The following is a 16,378-nucleotide window of genomic DNA, read 5'->3' as shown; positions in this document are numbered from 1 at the left end:
GACATTAACAAGCGTCTCCCACAAGCATAACAAGGTTATGTTTTATTTGCTTTGCTAAAAACTTTAGACACTTTTTTCAGTTTAAAAGTCTTATTTTTGGTAAGATAATGCCTCAGTTGACATCACTTGCTTCGTGTGAATATTAAGAGGATATTTTATCGTTTGAGTGAAATTTGGAATATATTTTCACGAAACAAGATAAAATGCCACTTGAGTGAAAAAAATACCATATTTTACGAAAAACGAAAAAATAACCTTTTTATTTAATTTCATTATCAAAGATACGAATCCCCTTGCTTGCTACGCAACTCAAATTGTACAGCGCGCAGTAATATATTGATTATTTATAGATGCGTCTTGTTTTGCTCGCGATGTTTGGCGCTACAATGTAACGTCACGTAAACAACTCTTTAAACGTCTGTACAGCGTTAATGATTGAATTAAGAAATAACATCGGTCTGAGAGGTGTATATCGACTATTTAACACCGGTTTAGAGTTTTGATGCGTAGGAATTGACCACAAAGGCCGTAGGCCTGAGTGTTATTTTTTTGCATCAAAACGACAAAACCGCCGATATACACCTATCAGGCCGATGTTATTTCGATTCTATCACGATAAAATAAGGAAGATCACTTATGTTATTTTTTCAAGCGGAAATAACTTCCGGTGGCGATTTTTGTATAACGCTGTTCGATTTTCGCACCCTACTGTGGCAAAGATATAGAAATTATTAAACAAAATAAATAATAAGAAAAAACGTTATTTTATCAAGTTTTCAACAATAAAATTTATGTCGTATTGTGTTTACATCAGTGCTCCATTTATCATTCTTGTATGTATGAAATAACATTTGTCAAACTATTTATTAACTGATATGGATCAAATATGTGGCGTTAGTGTATGTGAGATATTATTTCGGTTTTGTATGAAAAGAAAACATTATTAGAACTGGAAATATAAATAAAAATGCTTTTATTGTTGCTTTAAAAGGCTTTGTAAACTATAAAATCGAGGGTGAAAACATAAAAGCCGCATATACAAGTAGTCCCTAACCAGTGTTTATTGGCAGTTTAACACCGTTTTTTTCCTTCTTTGTATATAGTGACAAAATCACGTGGAGTGATAGAATTAAAGATATTGGTATTCGGATTTATTTTCTAAGTTAGACCATAATCTATCATTCTAGATAGTTTTCAAAACAAATTCAACTAAAGTTGTTATTTATTTATCAGATTTTTTAAACAAAATGGCGAAAGAGGTCCCTTAAAATAAATATGACTTTTGACTCCGCTCACTTTTGATATTTATATTTCATATTTATTTTTTACAAAAATGAAATACATTTGACTGATATATCACCATATTTCATGGGTAAAATCAAATAATAAGTTTGAATTAATTCAGTTCTATCCTAAGATATTTATATATCCTTACTAATAGCTTTGCATATTTTAACAATAAGTTAAAAATATTTTAAAATAATTTATTGATAAAATACATGTATCTATAAAATTTACATATTTGGAATCAAGAAATGCTTAAAAAGTGTTAGTAACTTGATTTTGTGATGAAAAATAACAAACACAATTATAATGACCATGCAATATTTTGACATATTTTGAAAGCACATATTTAATAAGTATTGCTGAGCAAGAAAACTTATTATTTACGGAAGTATCTTACTTATAACCGAAATTTATATTTCATCATTCTCAAGATTACACCATGTAGGAATTACGGAAACAGTTTGTTCACACACCCGTATTAGATGAGAAAACTAACAGCTATTGTTTTAAAGAGCGTTTCGATTGTCGGAGTTAAAATTCGTTAACGAAATTTAGTGTGATGTTGGGGGTTTCTTTTAAAGTTATCATTTCTGAACAATGTTTGATTAGATTTACAACAATACTGTTAAAAAGGTTCTTGAAACTGTACAATATATATATGGCGAAATATATTCCTGGACCTAAAGCAATGTGACCTTGATCTTTTCCAAAACTTAGAATACCACTTAAGGAATTTACTATCAAATATGAAACACGTCAGTGAATAATTTAAGACAGTATGAACAAAAGTATAGACATCCTTTTCGCAGTACTGGTGACGATGACCCCGGTGCTCTCAATATCCACCCAAAAGAAGAGGACTACATATTATTGCTAAGAAATCCGCCAACAGATAAATACCAAAATATAGAAATATTTTTTTAGTGCTGGTCACATTGACCCAAGTGAACTTAAGCTCTTCACCAACAAACGTATCTGCCTTGTAAATATGAAAGGCATTAGTAAATTGATAATTTTTTTTATGTTAACGACTAAGTTTAACCATCTACTGGTGACTAGTAACACTGGCGACCTTGACGCCAGAGACCCAAAACTCCATGCCAAAGAAGAAGACGACTTCCCAAGGTATATTCCTACCAATTATGAAAGACATCAATCTATACATAAAGGATGTATATATGAAGTGTAATAATCTATTTCTAGTGACCTTGACCTTTATCACAAATTACCTAAAATATTTGAAAGATTATCATCGGTCAATAAGTCAAGTAATAAGGAGAATTTGTAAGAGAAGCGCGATGGAACTACAAAAGGATTAAGCACGGACTAAATGCTCTCTGATTTGTTTTCGGTAGCATAAAAAGCTGTTTCCTGACTTATTGAAAAAAGTTGTGTAGTAGAAGAACTAAATCAAACGTCTAATTTGTGAAATGGGCCTTTTTTGTCTATATAAATGATAAAAGTTATGTACTCTTGCCTGTAAGTTGGGATGATGGTCACTAAAAAATATTTCAAGGTTTCAAAGCAATACCTCAACGGTTATAGGAAATAAATGAGGTAATAAGAAGACTTAACAAGAAATGGAAGTAAATAAAAAACGTATTTTTGTGTGTGAAAATCTACGACAGAGCTATATCTTCTTGTCTGGAAGCGTAAATTATTGTCACTTTAAAGTACTAGTACTTTGAAGTTAAACCTTAAAGAGTACAGCAAAAATGTTGGAACAAAAAACCTTAACATAACACTGTTCAGTCAAAGAAGGGTTTTAATTTAATTTCGTAAAAAATTATGACTGAGTCATGTTCTCTTGCCAGGACGTAGATATTACGGTTTTTAATTTCACCTCAAAACAATGCTTTAAGGGTGAAGAAAAAAGGAAGGTGGTCCGAAAAACATAAAGTATGAGGCAGACGCCAAAGCGCTGATGATTAGGATAGTCCTTCCTTTTGAATAATTATAACAGGTGATCTTAAAAGGACACCAATGCAAGAATTTTTAACATGGCTGAAGAATTAAACGCAAAGTATTGATTTGTCAATTATAGTTAAGTCACATGAAAGTAATGAATTAAAGCTAAACGTATTTCACTTTAGACCAACTCCAAACAGTTTAACAATAAACATGTTGCAAAATTGAACATATAGTAAGAAAACACTATTTGTATTTCCTCAATATACCTGTTTGCTTTTCCTTCTGATTTCTTGGGTGATTTAAGTTTCTCAGAACCTTCCATATTATTACGTCCTTTACCGGGCTGCCCCTCTGTCTTCTGCGTTTCTCCTCTTTGTCGACTTAAATATCAAAAACGTTACCTTTTTGCAAAACACAGTTTTTCATTTACGGAAACAGCATTGCATAATATTCTATAAACTTATGAATAAATAACATATTCATGATCAAAGTATATCACTTAAAGAAAAAGTAATACATTTAAACGTGAGCGTTTATTGACATTTATTAGTACGTTTCAATTCGTTTTATAAGTTCTCTTGAAAAAAACTAAACAACGCTTTCAAATAAAATAATAAATAAAAACAATTTTACTTTTGGTCCAAATTGTAAACGTGGTAACTAATTGACATTTGGTCCCTTGAAGATGACGGGGCAGCCTTTTTATAAAACGGTGGTAAAGGTCGATTTATTTTGGGGGTGTTTGCTTCTTTGTCGATCTTTGTACATGCGTAAGTTGGTCTTCGACTTTTAACTATTAATAAAGTGTATAAACATTTTGATTACCAAATAATTGAATTGATGTTTAAGCACGTGAATGATATTAAACAAGAATATGACCAAACAGCTTGTTCAAAAATCCTCAGCAAGGAAGAAATATTAGTCAAGAAATTTTGTAAATTTGTGACTGAAACGCTTAATAATTTATGCTTCGGTATTTAGAGTATTTAGAATTGTTACGTATAAATATATTTTATTGATGCTTACAATGTGTAAAGATGACATGTTCCGATATTTGTTTCTTGTAAAATCGTATACAAATATTAAAAGACGAAAAGTAGAGCCGCAGGCTTATTAAACATACCTCGTACATTCGGTATTCTGACCATGGACTAATTGCTTACTGAAGAATTGTGCCATTGCTAGGCAAATATGTGGAATGCTGAATATTTGTTGCAACTCCCGATTTACTTATATAACAACACTGTCACTAAATAGAACGGATTGTCCCGGGTCTTCTCAAGAAATATAATTTTATACAGGCAGCCAAGAGATTGGACTTAAGGTCAAGCATACGCACATTTATAACACCAGTAGCGAAGTATTTGCAAGTTATGATTATCGCTTATTTCCATTTTTGATGTATATTGAATAATGCACATGTAAATTCATTCTTTAACAAGTATAACTAAAATACAGCTTTTACACTTTAATTATAAAAAATAGTTTGAAACAAAACAAAAACAAAAAAACCCCAAACATTTGAAATGAAAAAAATGAATGTTTATCCGGAATAGAAAAATTAAACATTTCATCATGTTTCCGATTTATTTATGTTGTAGTTTATACTTAAGTTATGATACTTTGTTATAAATCAAATACTTTCGAGGGATATATTTTCTTGAACAACATTTGCAGAGGATAAAACTCGGAAGAAAAATCGTGAAATTTATTTTATAAAATTTATCTGTTCATTCGAGGCATTATTTTTTTCCAGATAATTATACATTATAATAGCAGGTGCAAGTGCTGAGTGGCAGCCGTAAAAGTTGCCCCGTTTTTCACTTTAGTGTTGTTTTTTTTTCGGTCCTTCGGGATCGTTGAATCCATTACATTATCCCTCATGCACAGACTCAATCAAACCATGTCTGCAATTTTCATGTAATTTTGCTGGTTTTTATGCTTCCGAGGGAATCACTTATTTCCAGATATGTTAAAATGATAACGTGCTCCATTATGTAATTGGAATTGTATGCTGTTATCTATCAACATGCATGATCCATATTATACTATGAAATTATTTTGATAGTTCATTTTATATGCTTATAATCTAACAATCAACTACTGGCCATCAGCAAAGTCCCTACAAAGATTTTACATATTCTTCAAAGTTGTTGAAATTATTGATAAAATACACCTTTTCATTCTTTCATTCATGACATCAAAAATAAAATTGTGGTTTTAAACACTTTTTGAAGCATATTATTGAGGCAAAAGCAGGTACATGTGTATTCACACGCCGAGTTAAAACACTTTTGAATTACTATTTTTACAGATATAGTAAAATTATATAACTTTTCGGGCAACCCTCGTATATTCGATATACATGTATTTGTTTCAAACGCCAACACATTATTTTTTTTTGGCAGAATAATAATCGTCAACAAGACCAACATTGCGTGAAAAGTACAGTAAAGGAATGCTCTATAGTATCTGTGACGTTCGGTGCAAGACATGACATCCCTCCGACCTATTTACCGCTAAAGAAATAGATCTTCAAGAGAGTTATATTTAAGTTTTTAAACTAGAAATGTGTCCATATGACACGGGTACCCCGTGCTCAACCGTTTTGTCAATCTTATGACTTTAGGTCAAATATTGTTTCGGCTACAAGTTGAAAACTAAAAATCTTTTATTAAGTAAAGGGCAAGAAATTTACAAATACTGACTAAATCCACAAGAGCGAACCAAAGGTACATAAGTAAACATGCTGATAAACATTCTTTTAAACTTTCAGGCCTATAGATCAAATATTATTTGAGCTATGCATGTTCATGTTGTAAATTGCAAATTTATACTTAGTCAAGGGCAATAACTCTATAAAAACTGACAAAAATCAACATGCAAAATCCCAGGTGCATAGTTTCACAGTGATGTTGATCATTATTCCTGTAAAGTTGTTTGTTTCTAACTCAAGGAACAAAAGAAGAAATAAAAAAAATTAAAACACAACATAATGAAACTGTTATTACTAAGTCAAGGGAAATAAAGCTACAAATACTGGATAAATCCACAAGCGAAAATGTGCCAACTACTTATGATTATCAAAACAAAATTCCTCTTTAGTTTCATGATTCTACGTTAAATATCTTTTGAGCTACGCATGATACAAATTGAAACTTGAAAATTTTCACTAAGTCAAGAGCAATAACTCTGACAAAACATATACAATTACAAGAGAAACCCGAAATGCACAACTACTTCACCAGCTGATCAACATTCCCTTAAAGTTTCATGACGCTATTGAGCTATGTGTGATTGCAAAGTTTTACTATGTCAAGGGCAATAACTCTGACAAAACAGAATAAATCCACAAGAGAAACAGGTGCACAACTTCACAACTTCACATGCTGATCAACATTCCTGAAGAGATTCATGACTCTAGGTCAAATACTTTTTGAGATACGTGCGACACAACTTGAAAGTTGCATTTTTTTACTCATGAAATACAGTTTATCCTTACTCTTTGCTTTATAATCTATTTTACATTGTAAGTGAAACTCTTCTATTCAGTAAAGGGAATTAAAAGAAAAAAGTATGCTATTTTTGAATAAATTTAAATGATAATCATATGAACTTGGACCAGATTTGAGCATAAATCTGGCTCTTGCGTCAAACAATTGTTCCGTTTTAAACAAAAATATAAAGTTGTCTTACCAATCTTGTAAAAAATCCAGACAATTAACAGCAAGACATAGGTCAGAATGATGAAACAAAAAAGGCTGATAAGAAACTCTGTATCTTCGACCAAATAGATCACACCCCTTTCTTCGTTAACACCTGTAAAATCTAAAATAAAAGCTGTTACATAATGGAGGTTAATTAAACCTACTTCATTTTCATTTATAGCAGAAATGATTTTAAGATTCAGTTTTAAAAAAAATTATGTTTGAAAACTTAAATAAAATAAATATGATACCTTTTTTGTCGCAAAGTTTCCGAATCTTGTGCAACCGGTAAAATCCTAAACCCCAGTTTACCAAGACAACAGCTATCCAAATATACCGCAAAACACACATGTACTCACATGATGAACAGGCTGAAAAAGTAAGAATGAACTTATTAGGAATAACAATTTTAACTGCTGTGTTGCTTATGAAATATGCATACGTATAAATCTAAATGACTAATGCACAAAACATAGAAATAAACAGCTCTTATGTTTAAGATAGTTTAAAGAAGAAACATATAGCTATATACAAAACTACGGTAAGGATAGTATATACATATCTCTTAAATGTCATGTTAAAATATTTTTAAATCTATTATCAAGTATGCATTTATATGAATTTATTTTGAACAGCTCAGCGTATAATATGCGTGAAAGTAAATGGTCTATAACAGAAGGTCTGTTATACGAAAAATATTAAGTTGATAGTATTAAGTATCAAAGATAAGTTGATAGTATTAAGTATCGAAGATAACATTAAACCTTGAAATAATTATAAATAGATGTCGTTGACAAGTTTGAGATATATTAAATTTAACATAATATTTAAATAGCAAATAATAGAACAAGATATTATTATTCTATATAAATGTTCATAATAAATCACATAAATTTTATCAACATTTTTTTTCATGCAATATATTATTAGAATATCCAAATGTTATATTTGTTTTGATTTTTATTATTGTTAAAAATACTTATGGAGCATTGTAGACAAATCCACTTTAAAATTAAGCATTTTCATGCCTTAAAATTTAACATAGTAACATATTTTTGATTTAAACTTGGTCGATAGCAAGAAGTATGATAAATGAATTTAATTGTATGAATGAAGGTTTTTGCTTTTGATTTATCTGAATTATTAAAACATTTCAAATTATTCAAACTATTACATTTTTGTTACTTTTATTATAACAGTGCAAGTACGAGGGCTGATCATTAGGTCCGTGGATAAATTTGATAAAACATCAAGACAGATAACTGTTTTGTGATTTATTTGTCAATGAATTCTGTTCAGTCATTAATTTAACGCTGTACATACGTTTAAAGTGTTGTTTACGTGACGTCACAATGTAGCGCCAAACATTGAGTGCAAAACAAGACGCATATATAAATGATACATATATTACTGCGCGCTGTACAATTGCGTAGCAAGCAAGGGAAGTCGTAACATTTTTTTTTGATAATGAAATTAAATAAAAATATCATTTTTTCGTTTTACGTGAAATATGGTATATATTTTCACTCAACATGATAAAATTCCACATATTTTCACTCGCCGTCCCGACTTGTGAAAATATGTTGCATTTTATCATGTTGAGTGAAAATATATTCCAAATTTCACTCAAACGAAAAGTATCCTCTTATTTTTACATGCAAAACAAACACATATCCTCTATGTCAGCGTTCTATCACATAATTATGACAGTAATAATAATATCAATAATAATAATGCTTACAGTATTTATACTTATTATTGTTATAAGAAATAACAGTTATCATAATGATAGGACGAAATTATTTCATTGTTAATATCAATTTTATTTCTTCAATTTTAAGTTTTTCAAAGAAATCTCATGACAACATCACGGCAAAAGCAACCAGACCTTAATACAGATCTCGAAAACGTTTACTAGACCAGGCCCCGTATTCATTATACATCTTAAGATGATCTTGTCCTTAAATATACCTTATAGATTAAAAACGAATTATCATTTCGCAAAAACGGATTATTATTTTGTTATAATAGATATAAAAATTTCTTAAATTCAGCGGATTTTTTTAAAAGAAAAATCAGAAGATGCATTTTGAATACTGGCCCAGAAGATAGCCCCGTATGACCTCTCCATTCCAAAAACTGCAGTCAGAACTTAGTTTCACGTGTTTTGAGGAACTCAAAACAGCTGGTTTGTTTATTGGGAGGATATGATAAATTGTTTTATGGAGACCTTTTCAATCAGTGTGTACATAGGATATGAACGTTGTTTAAAAGCCCGTGGAGCGTATGTTGAGAAAATATGACGTTGACGTCGCAGTACCTGCGTTGTCACTGATACAGGATTGTTGATAAATGTTTATAATATTTTCATAAATCATTATTTTGAAATGAAATTTTGCAGCTACATTAATATTATAGTCTGATTTTATTGACCTGCCAATTATGAACATAATATAGCACTCATTTGAATATTCGTTTAGACTTATTCTTTCTTTATTTTAAGTATATTTTAATGAAAATGGTCAAGCGCTTGCAAAATTGTCTACACGGATATAAAACAACTAAAAAACACTGAATTGTCACATTCTGTATTGTATTTTTCGGCACTGAAATTACATTTATTGATTTTAATCAAAATAAGTTTTCAGTATTACTTCTTAAACAATATTAAATACGAAAGTATAGTATTTACAAAAAAGTGCAAAACATATAAAATACATAACAACCAAAAGAATTGAAAATAGTTAGACATACTCTGTCTCGATCTTACAACATGTAGGACATTTAGATAATATATACATGTACCTGTGCTTTACCCTATTGCGCTTTAACGGCCAGTGTGACTAATTCATAGAAACTAGATGAATTTAATCATATCTTACTGCGTACCTTTCACGGAATTTAACGAACATTAATCGAATATTAATATATTCTTGACATTAACCGTATTATATCAGTAAGGAATTGACAGGTTAATAAATTCAAACAATATCATGTTTATTTTCCTCACTCATGGGTTATTTAAATGATATATCCTATCTTTGTTTCAGCCAGGATGTCCACGGACTTAATAATCAGCCCTTGTATATGCGCGTAAAAATAAAATAAAGGAAATCTTTACGATTAGTACAGCTACATCGTATCCAATTAGCGATACACAGTGCCAGACAAATATAGATTGGTGTAGAAATGAGAGCAGTGTTTGCGAATGTTGATCTAAAACATAAATCTGAAAATAAAATAACCCGAGTTCACTAAATGGTTTAAACTACATACAGAATGTATTTACAAGATTTACACTAGAATTTTAAACCTTTTGTTTATCTCGATTTTTTTTATAATACTAAAAATGTTGTATTTGATATTACTAACTATTCTTTATCATATAGATCTAAATTTAAATATTATCATTTCATGAAGTAAATCACTCAACTAGAAATGATATACCTTTTTTGTAAATTATCACAAATGCAACAATGTGATGAAGGCAAAATGTAATTCCAATGCAAATAGTTAAGACATAGTCTGTTACGATCCAAACACATATAAGTGGTCCTGAAACTAAATACTGATAATTATTTGAATCGTATTTAAAATTCGACGAAACATTCAGAAAATGTCTAAAGTGGCTATAGCTTTATTGTAAGTTATCTAAATGACTACATTTTGTTATCAGTAATGTTTAATAACTCTGATAGGAAGTTTGACATAATTAAGTTCCTTTTATTCAAATTGGCTTCAGAAGACTAATTACTATACTTACATTTCCTCTTTATTTTTACAAACAATAATAGTTAGCAGATGATAATACTCTTTTACAAGGCAATTAATTGTAATAATTTTCGGTACACAGACGAGATATCATAAAATATAGCTCGAGTTCAAATCTGGCTTCAGATCACTTCTTTTGTCAAATACGTAAGGTGGCGCTTAAGTGATAGCTCTTGTTCTAGCATCCATCGATTTCAACAAATGTTACTATGTGAAGCATATGAATCAAATTGCTTCATGTCGCAAAGATATTGGAGCGGTAAAACAAATGTGTTTGTAAGGCCACAGCGGAAAATACATTAATGGCGGCTTGTACATCTTAGTCAAAAGGAATAAACATTGAAGTGAACAGGATTATAAGGGGTGATTTTCTTATGTAAATTCTGATATAATTTTGATTAAGTCGATGCTACTTTCATATTGTATGTTATAATTAAATTGTTTCATATTAACCGTATGTACTCGTACTGTTATATTACATCATAGTTGTTAATTTTAGATATATATAGTTCTATTCTGAATATCTGAATAATTAAAACATATGCTGAAGTTTATGGAAGCTTACAGACAATTATAAACTTTATGATAATTGTAAAACAGATGGATGCAGGGGAAAGCAAGCATTACTCAAACAATATTTGTACAATGTATCATTTAAAAACATGTTCGTCAAATATCGTTTACCATACAGGATGTCTGTAAAGCCCCTTTAGTATAGGTTTATTATGTATGTGTTCATGCAAAATATCTCAGCTTTGAGCAATGAGAAACACACAGAAAAGCAGGTTATTAAATTACTACTATACATGTATAAGTTGTATAAGTCACGAAAATAAAGTGCGGGACCTTTTTTGACCTTCAGGGACCGGACATAAATGTTTTTATATTTTCAATTGGCAATAATATACTTGAAATATGTAGTATCTTTGTATTGTAAAAACAAAAATATTTAAATGTTTTTCATATCAAGTCTTTATAAGCTAAGTCCACCCCCACGGTTGATCCATTTTAACCAGAGGACATAATGTATATAAATTTGTACAGGACACCATAAGACGACATTTCATGCAAAATCTTATAGTTCTGATCATTTCACTTTCAGATAAGGAGACCTTTAAGATATTTTACTATACAAGTCTATGTTTACTAAAAAGTGGGACCATCCCCCACCAGGGTCATGACTTTCATAACTTTCGTAGAGGTTCCATAGGCGAATGCACATACAAATTATCTCAGTTCTTGGCCTTGTAGTTTCATCCAACAATATGTAACATTGTATAATACAATTAACAAGACATACATCAGAGGAACAAAGGAGGCAACACCTTTGAACGTTCAGCAACATAAGCATTGCCGGAGGGTTTAAATCGTTAAATAGTGCACCAAACTCTTTCTTCCTTTTGAACGAGACAGTGTAAATAAACTTATTTCCCCGTCAGGTGAAATTTTAACAGTTGTTATAGTTACAAAAGGAGAAACAAATTAACACAATGCTAAATGACATGTATAGTCTGATTTTATTGACCTGTCAATAATGAATACATTATAGCACTCATTTAAATATTCGATCCCACTTCGGTTTTGTCCGTTTATTTTACGAGAATTAATATGGAGTATATCACTAACGTTTGGAAAACTCCCACTAGCTTAATGTTAGTTCTCGTAACTTCCGCAATAGCACAGTCGGTTAAGTGATTACCTAATGTATGAGAGGTCCGAGGTTCGATCCCTTCTTTTGACATCCTTTTTAGACTTATTCTGTCTTTATTTTTAGGTATATTTTAAAGAAAATGGTCAAGCGCTTGCAAAATTGTCTACACGGATATGAAACAACTAAGAAACACTGAATTGTCACATTTTGTATTGTATTTTACGGCACTGAAAATACATTTATTGATTATAATCCCAATGAATTTTCAGTATCAATTCTTAAACAATGTTATATACAAAAATATAGTATTTACAAAATAGTGCAAAACATATTAAAAACAGAAAAACCATAAATTCCAAAAAATTGAAAATAGTTATGTATAAGAAAAAACCCTTGACATACACTGTCTCGATCTTACAACAACGATCTTAGGACATTTTGATATTATATACCCGTGGTTTACCCTATTGCGCTATAACGGTCAGTGTAACTAATTCATAGCAACTAGATGAATTTAATCACATCTTACTGCATACATCTCACGGAATTTACCGAACATTTATCGAATATTAATATATTCTGTGCATTGACCGTATAATGAGTATGGAATTGACAGGTTAATAAAATCAAACAATAGATACATATAAAAAGTAAGCCAAATTACCATAACAAAAATACTCGAAATCTTAAGGGAAGACAAAGCAGCTAGAATATCCCCTACATGAGCCCAACAAAGCAAGACAGAAAACGAAAATTAAGACGATTCAGTCAACCATAGAGTCTCCAAATTAGTCTGTCAAATGTTATCAAAAGTGGAAAGCGTAATGTCCAACTATTAAAGGAATGACCACTGAGCATGCACTATGTCTTAAAGGTACTCCACTGAGGTACGGCCGAATGTCACAAAAAAAGTAAAATTTCACAAACCGATAATTTTTTGTTACCTGCGTGTTAGGGACATTCAAACAGAATCAGTGATACATTGATATGTGTTCTTTGGATTGGCAAATCGTTTGAAATACATATTTTCTCCAATTTTGTGGGAAAAGTGTTTAAACACCTTTCGGTTTGCAAATCTGAATAAAAACAATAACATAACATATATTTTTTTTTTGTATAGAAATATTTACGCCTATTCTGAAACAGAGACTAAGAGACTTTTACATAGCAGAATGGTATATAGATATTAACACGTGTCCTTCGTTATATTTATACAAGGAAATCAAACAAACTTTTGAAATTCCCTCATATCTCATAATATTGAATAACTTGAAATACAGACGAGCAATTGCAAAGATACGTATGGGTTCGCATGATTTAATGATAGAAAAGGCAAGACACTTTGAAAATGCAGTGCCGAGAGACCAGCGAAAGTGTATGCTATGTGACATGAATGACATTGAAGACGAATTCCACTTCGTTTTTTAACATGTAAATTATATAGAGACATCAGAAAGAAGTATATAAGTGACTATTATTGTAATCATGCAAGTGTTTACAAGTTTATTGAACTTTTAAATTCGACCAATAAAAATGTACTTATCAAGCTAGCATTATATATTCTTAAGGCTTTTAGAATCAGACAATCATTTTTTAGAGAGACCAATTAGTGTTCGAACAGTGAATGTGTACTTTTCAACATAATAGTGTCATAAAAGATGACGTATTTACCAAGCTTTCTGTTTTTGTAAAAAAAATGTCAATTCTCGCTGTTTATTATTGTGTGTAGCCCGTTGTGTTTTGTGTTTTGTGTTAATGTATGTGTTTTTCTATTTCTGTAAATATGATTATAATTATTACGCATGCTACAAATACGTGTCATATTGTATGTAAATGTCGATGAGCTGTTAATGTGCTTAAGACTAATAAAATATATGTTATGTTAATAAAAACAATGGTCACGTGATGATTCTCGGGATGACTAAAAAGCGAAACGGAGAATTTCTTGTGTATCGGCAGCAACGAAAGTGCGAAAGTGGAATATACCAACAATCCATAAATTTAGAAGCAAATTATGGGTTTCTTTGTTAAATTTCTTGTTGTTCACATATGTTCTTGTGAGAAAAATCTTTCAAAAGCAGTTTCAATATATTTAAAGCATTACATTGTTGTAATCATGTTTTTTTCTCTCCATTACAATGATTAATTTAGCTAAACGTACGGAGTTGGAAACTGACATACACAAATTTTACAAATATTCTATGTTAATTTGAGAGCTTTCGTGTAATTCTTAGATATTATGTATAAACTTTGTAATGGTTAAAATATCATGATATCTAGGCTAAGAAAATTTACTTTGTCAATCAGTGTAATGGGTCCTTTTTTTTTTAAGAGGTCACTTTGGTTTATCTGACACTCGTTCTGGAAAAAAAACTTCGTAATACCTTTTATACAACGAACATGAACTTGAGTATTGTAAGCATAAAAAATCACAGGCACACTCAGAATGTTATTCCAGAGATTTCTCTTTAACTCTGATCAAAGCACTGAAAGCACTGGCTAAATAGAGAATGAATCCGGCCTCATTATAGGAAATTTAGGCTTCAACTTTATTAGTTAATATTTCTTATGTATGTCTAGTGCATATTATTAAAATTCTATAAGAAAAAATCGATCTCCTTTACTAGATAGATCTGAATTTCAATATTTATCATTTTACATACATACTTGCATATTTATCCGGATTGGATGTAAACTTTGTTGATGAGAAGATTACTACGTTTTGATATAGACATTCAAAACTATAGGTAATTGATACCTGTTTCATGCACATGGTAAACATTATCAAGAAGGTCGGATGAGTTACAATATGGCTCTATTATTAATATTATTATTATTATCATTATTGATTTAGCAGATATCCTGATAAATTTCTTTGTTATTGGAAGGCCTCCGTACTAGTGATGGGTCAATTGAGCTGTGCTTTAATGTTACCAATATATTGAAGCTTCCCGGTGGAAAAGAAATGGAGAGCGTTATAAGAGTAAAAAAAGGAAAACTGGAATAAAGACAAACAAGGCGACGGCAACGTTCACAGGACGCAGCCCCCGACACAGTCAAGCTTCCACAGCAGGGTTATTGTCGTGACTGGTGAAATAAACTTAAAACTGATTATATAGTTGTTGTTCCTTTAACCCTAACATTCTTTCAAATTAAACGAAACAAACAAAATCATGATACTTGCAAGACAAATGTGAAGTAAAAGTAACTTTAATTTTGCCGTGTTGGGCTTTCTTTAGGGATTCTCTATTTATCTATTTTATGATCACATCCGTGTTATTTGTGCCGAGTGGCGACTGTAAAAAGTCTCCCCGTACATTTAATCAATGATGTTATATTTTCGATCCTTGAAGATCGTTCAGCACGACATTATTGTTGTGCTTGTGGTATTTTTAGTTTCAACTTTTCGGCATTTTCTAGTTGGGTGGTTCCAATATTCCTACTTGAATAATGTTGAATCACCCTTAGGATATGTTGCCTGCTTTTTAAATTTGTCTTTTGACGTCTTATCTGTGATACGCAGGCTTCATAACCTCTGATCCCCTTTCAAAATTCCATTTTATTTAGTTCCGCACATTGTTTTCTCGTTTAGGGCACACGCTTTTTATTACTTGGGGACCATACGCTGCTTTTCATGGATGGCACGGAAGTGTCACATTGAAGGTGTCATGATAACCGCCGTATGAACACATCTGCGGATGTTTCTAAATTCAAAATTTACTATTTCACGTTTAAATGTTGAATTCTGCTTAAGCCGGTGCTAGGGAGCGTGGATGGTAACTTGCACTTTCCAGTACCGTCCATGAACAGGCTCAATCAAACCGAGCCTGCAACATTTTCAATTTTGCCGTGTTGGGCTTTCTTTAGGGATTCTCTATTTATCTATTTTAAGAATTCAGTAAGATATTATTAACCTCACCTCAAACAACAACCATTACTTAAACTTTGTTTTGTAATACTTCCAACTCCTAGACGGTATACAAACTTGGGAAAGGGCAATGCATATCTTAACCATTGTTTTTACTCCTTATAGCCTGTTTATGATATCATG

General features: G+C 30.9%; 1 protein-coding gene across 1 annotated transcript in view; it reads right to left on the bottom strand.

Moving 5' to 3' along the window:
* Positions 1-11,168, bottom strand: part of LOC132748461 (uncharacterized protein DDB_G0290685-like) — a 33,701-nt gene extending 22,533 nt beyond the window's left edge. Inside the window, exons 1-6 of the mRNA XM_060738083.1 lie at positions 10,353-11,168; positions 10,027-10,134; positions 7,157-7,276; positions 6,895-7,026; positions 3,832-3,991; positions 3,465-3,578 (exon numbers count right to left, since the gene is read on the bottom strand). Of these exons, the coding sequence (XP_060594066.1) occupies positions 3,465-3,578; positions 3,832-3,991; positions 6,895-7,026; positions 7,157-7,256 (506 nt within the window). The 5' untranslated portion in view covers positions 7,257-7,276; positions 10,027-10,134; positions 10,353-11,168. The remainder of the gene's footprint in view (positions 1-3,464; positions 3,579-3,831; positions 3,992-6,894; positions 7,027-7,156; positions 7,277-10,026; positions 10,135-10,352) is intronic.
* Between the last annotated feature and the right edge of the window lie 5,210 nt (positions 11,169-16,378).

Source organism: Ruditapes philippinarum, unplaced genomic scaffold (assembly GCF_026571515.1).
Source record: "Ruditapes philippinarum isolate M1 unplaced genomic scaffold, ASM2657151v2 ctg1480_1_1_1_1, whole genome shotgun sequence".
NCBI classification, from domain to species: domain Eukaryota; kingdom Metazoa; phylum Mollusca; class Bivalvia; order Venerida; family Veneridae; genus Ruditapes; species Ruditapes philippinarum.
Note: the sequence above shows the minus strand (reverse complement) of the source record. Positions and strands in the feature narration are given on the sequence as shown.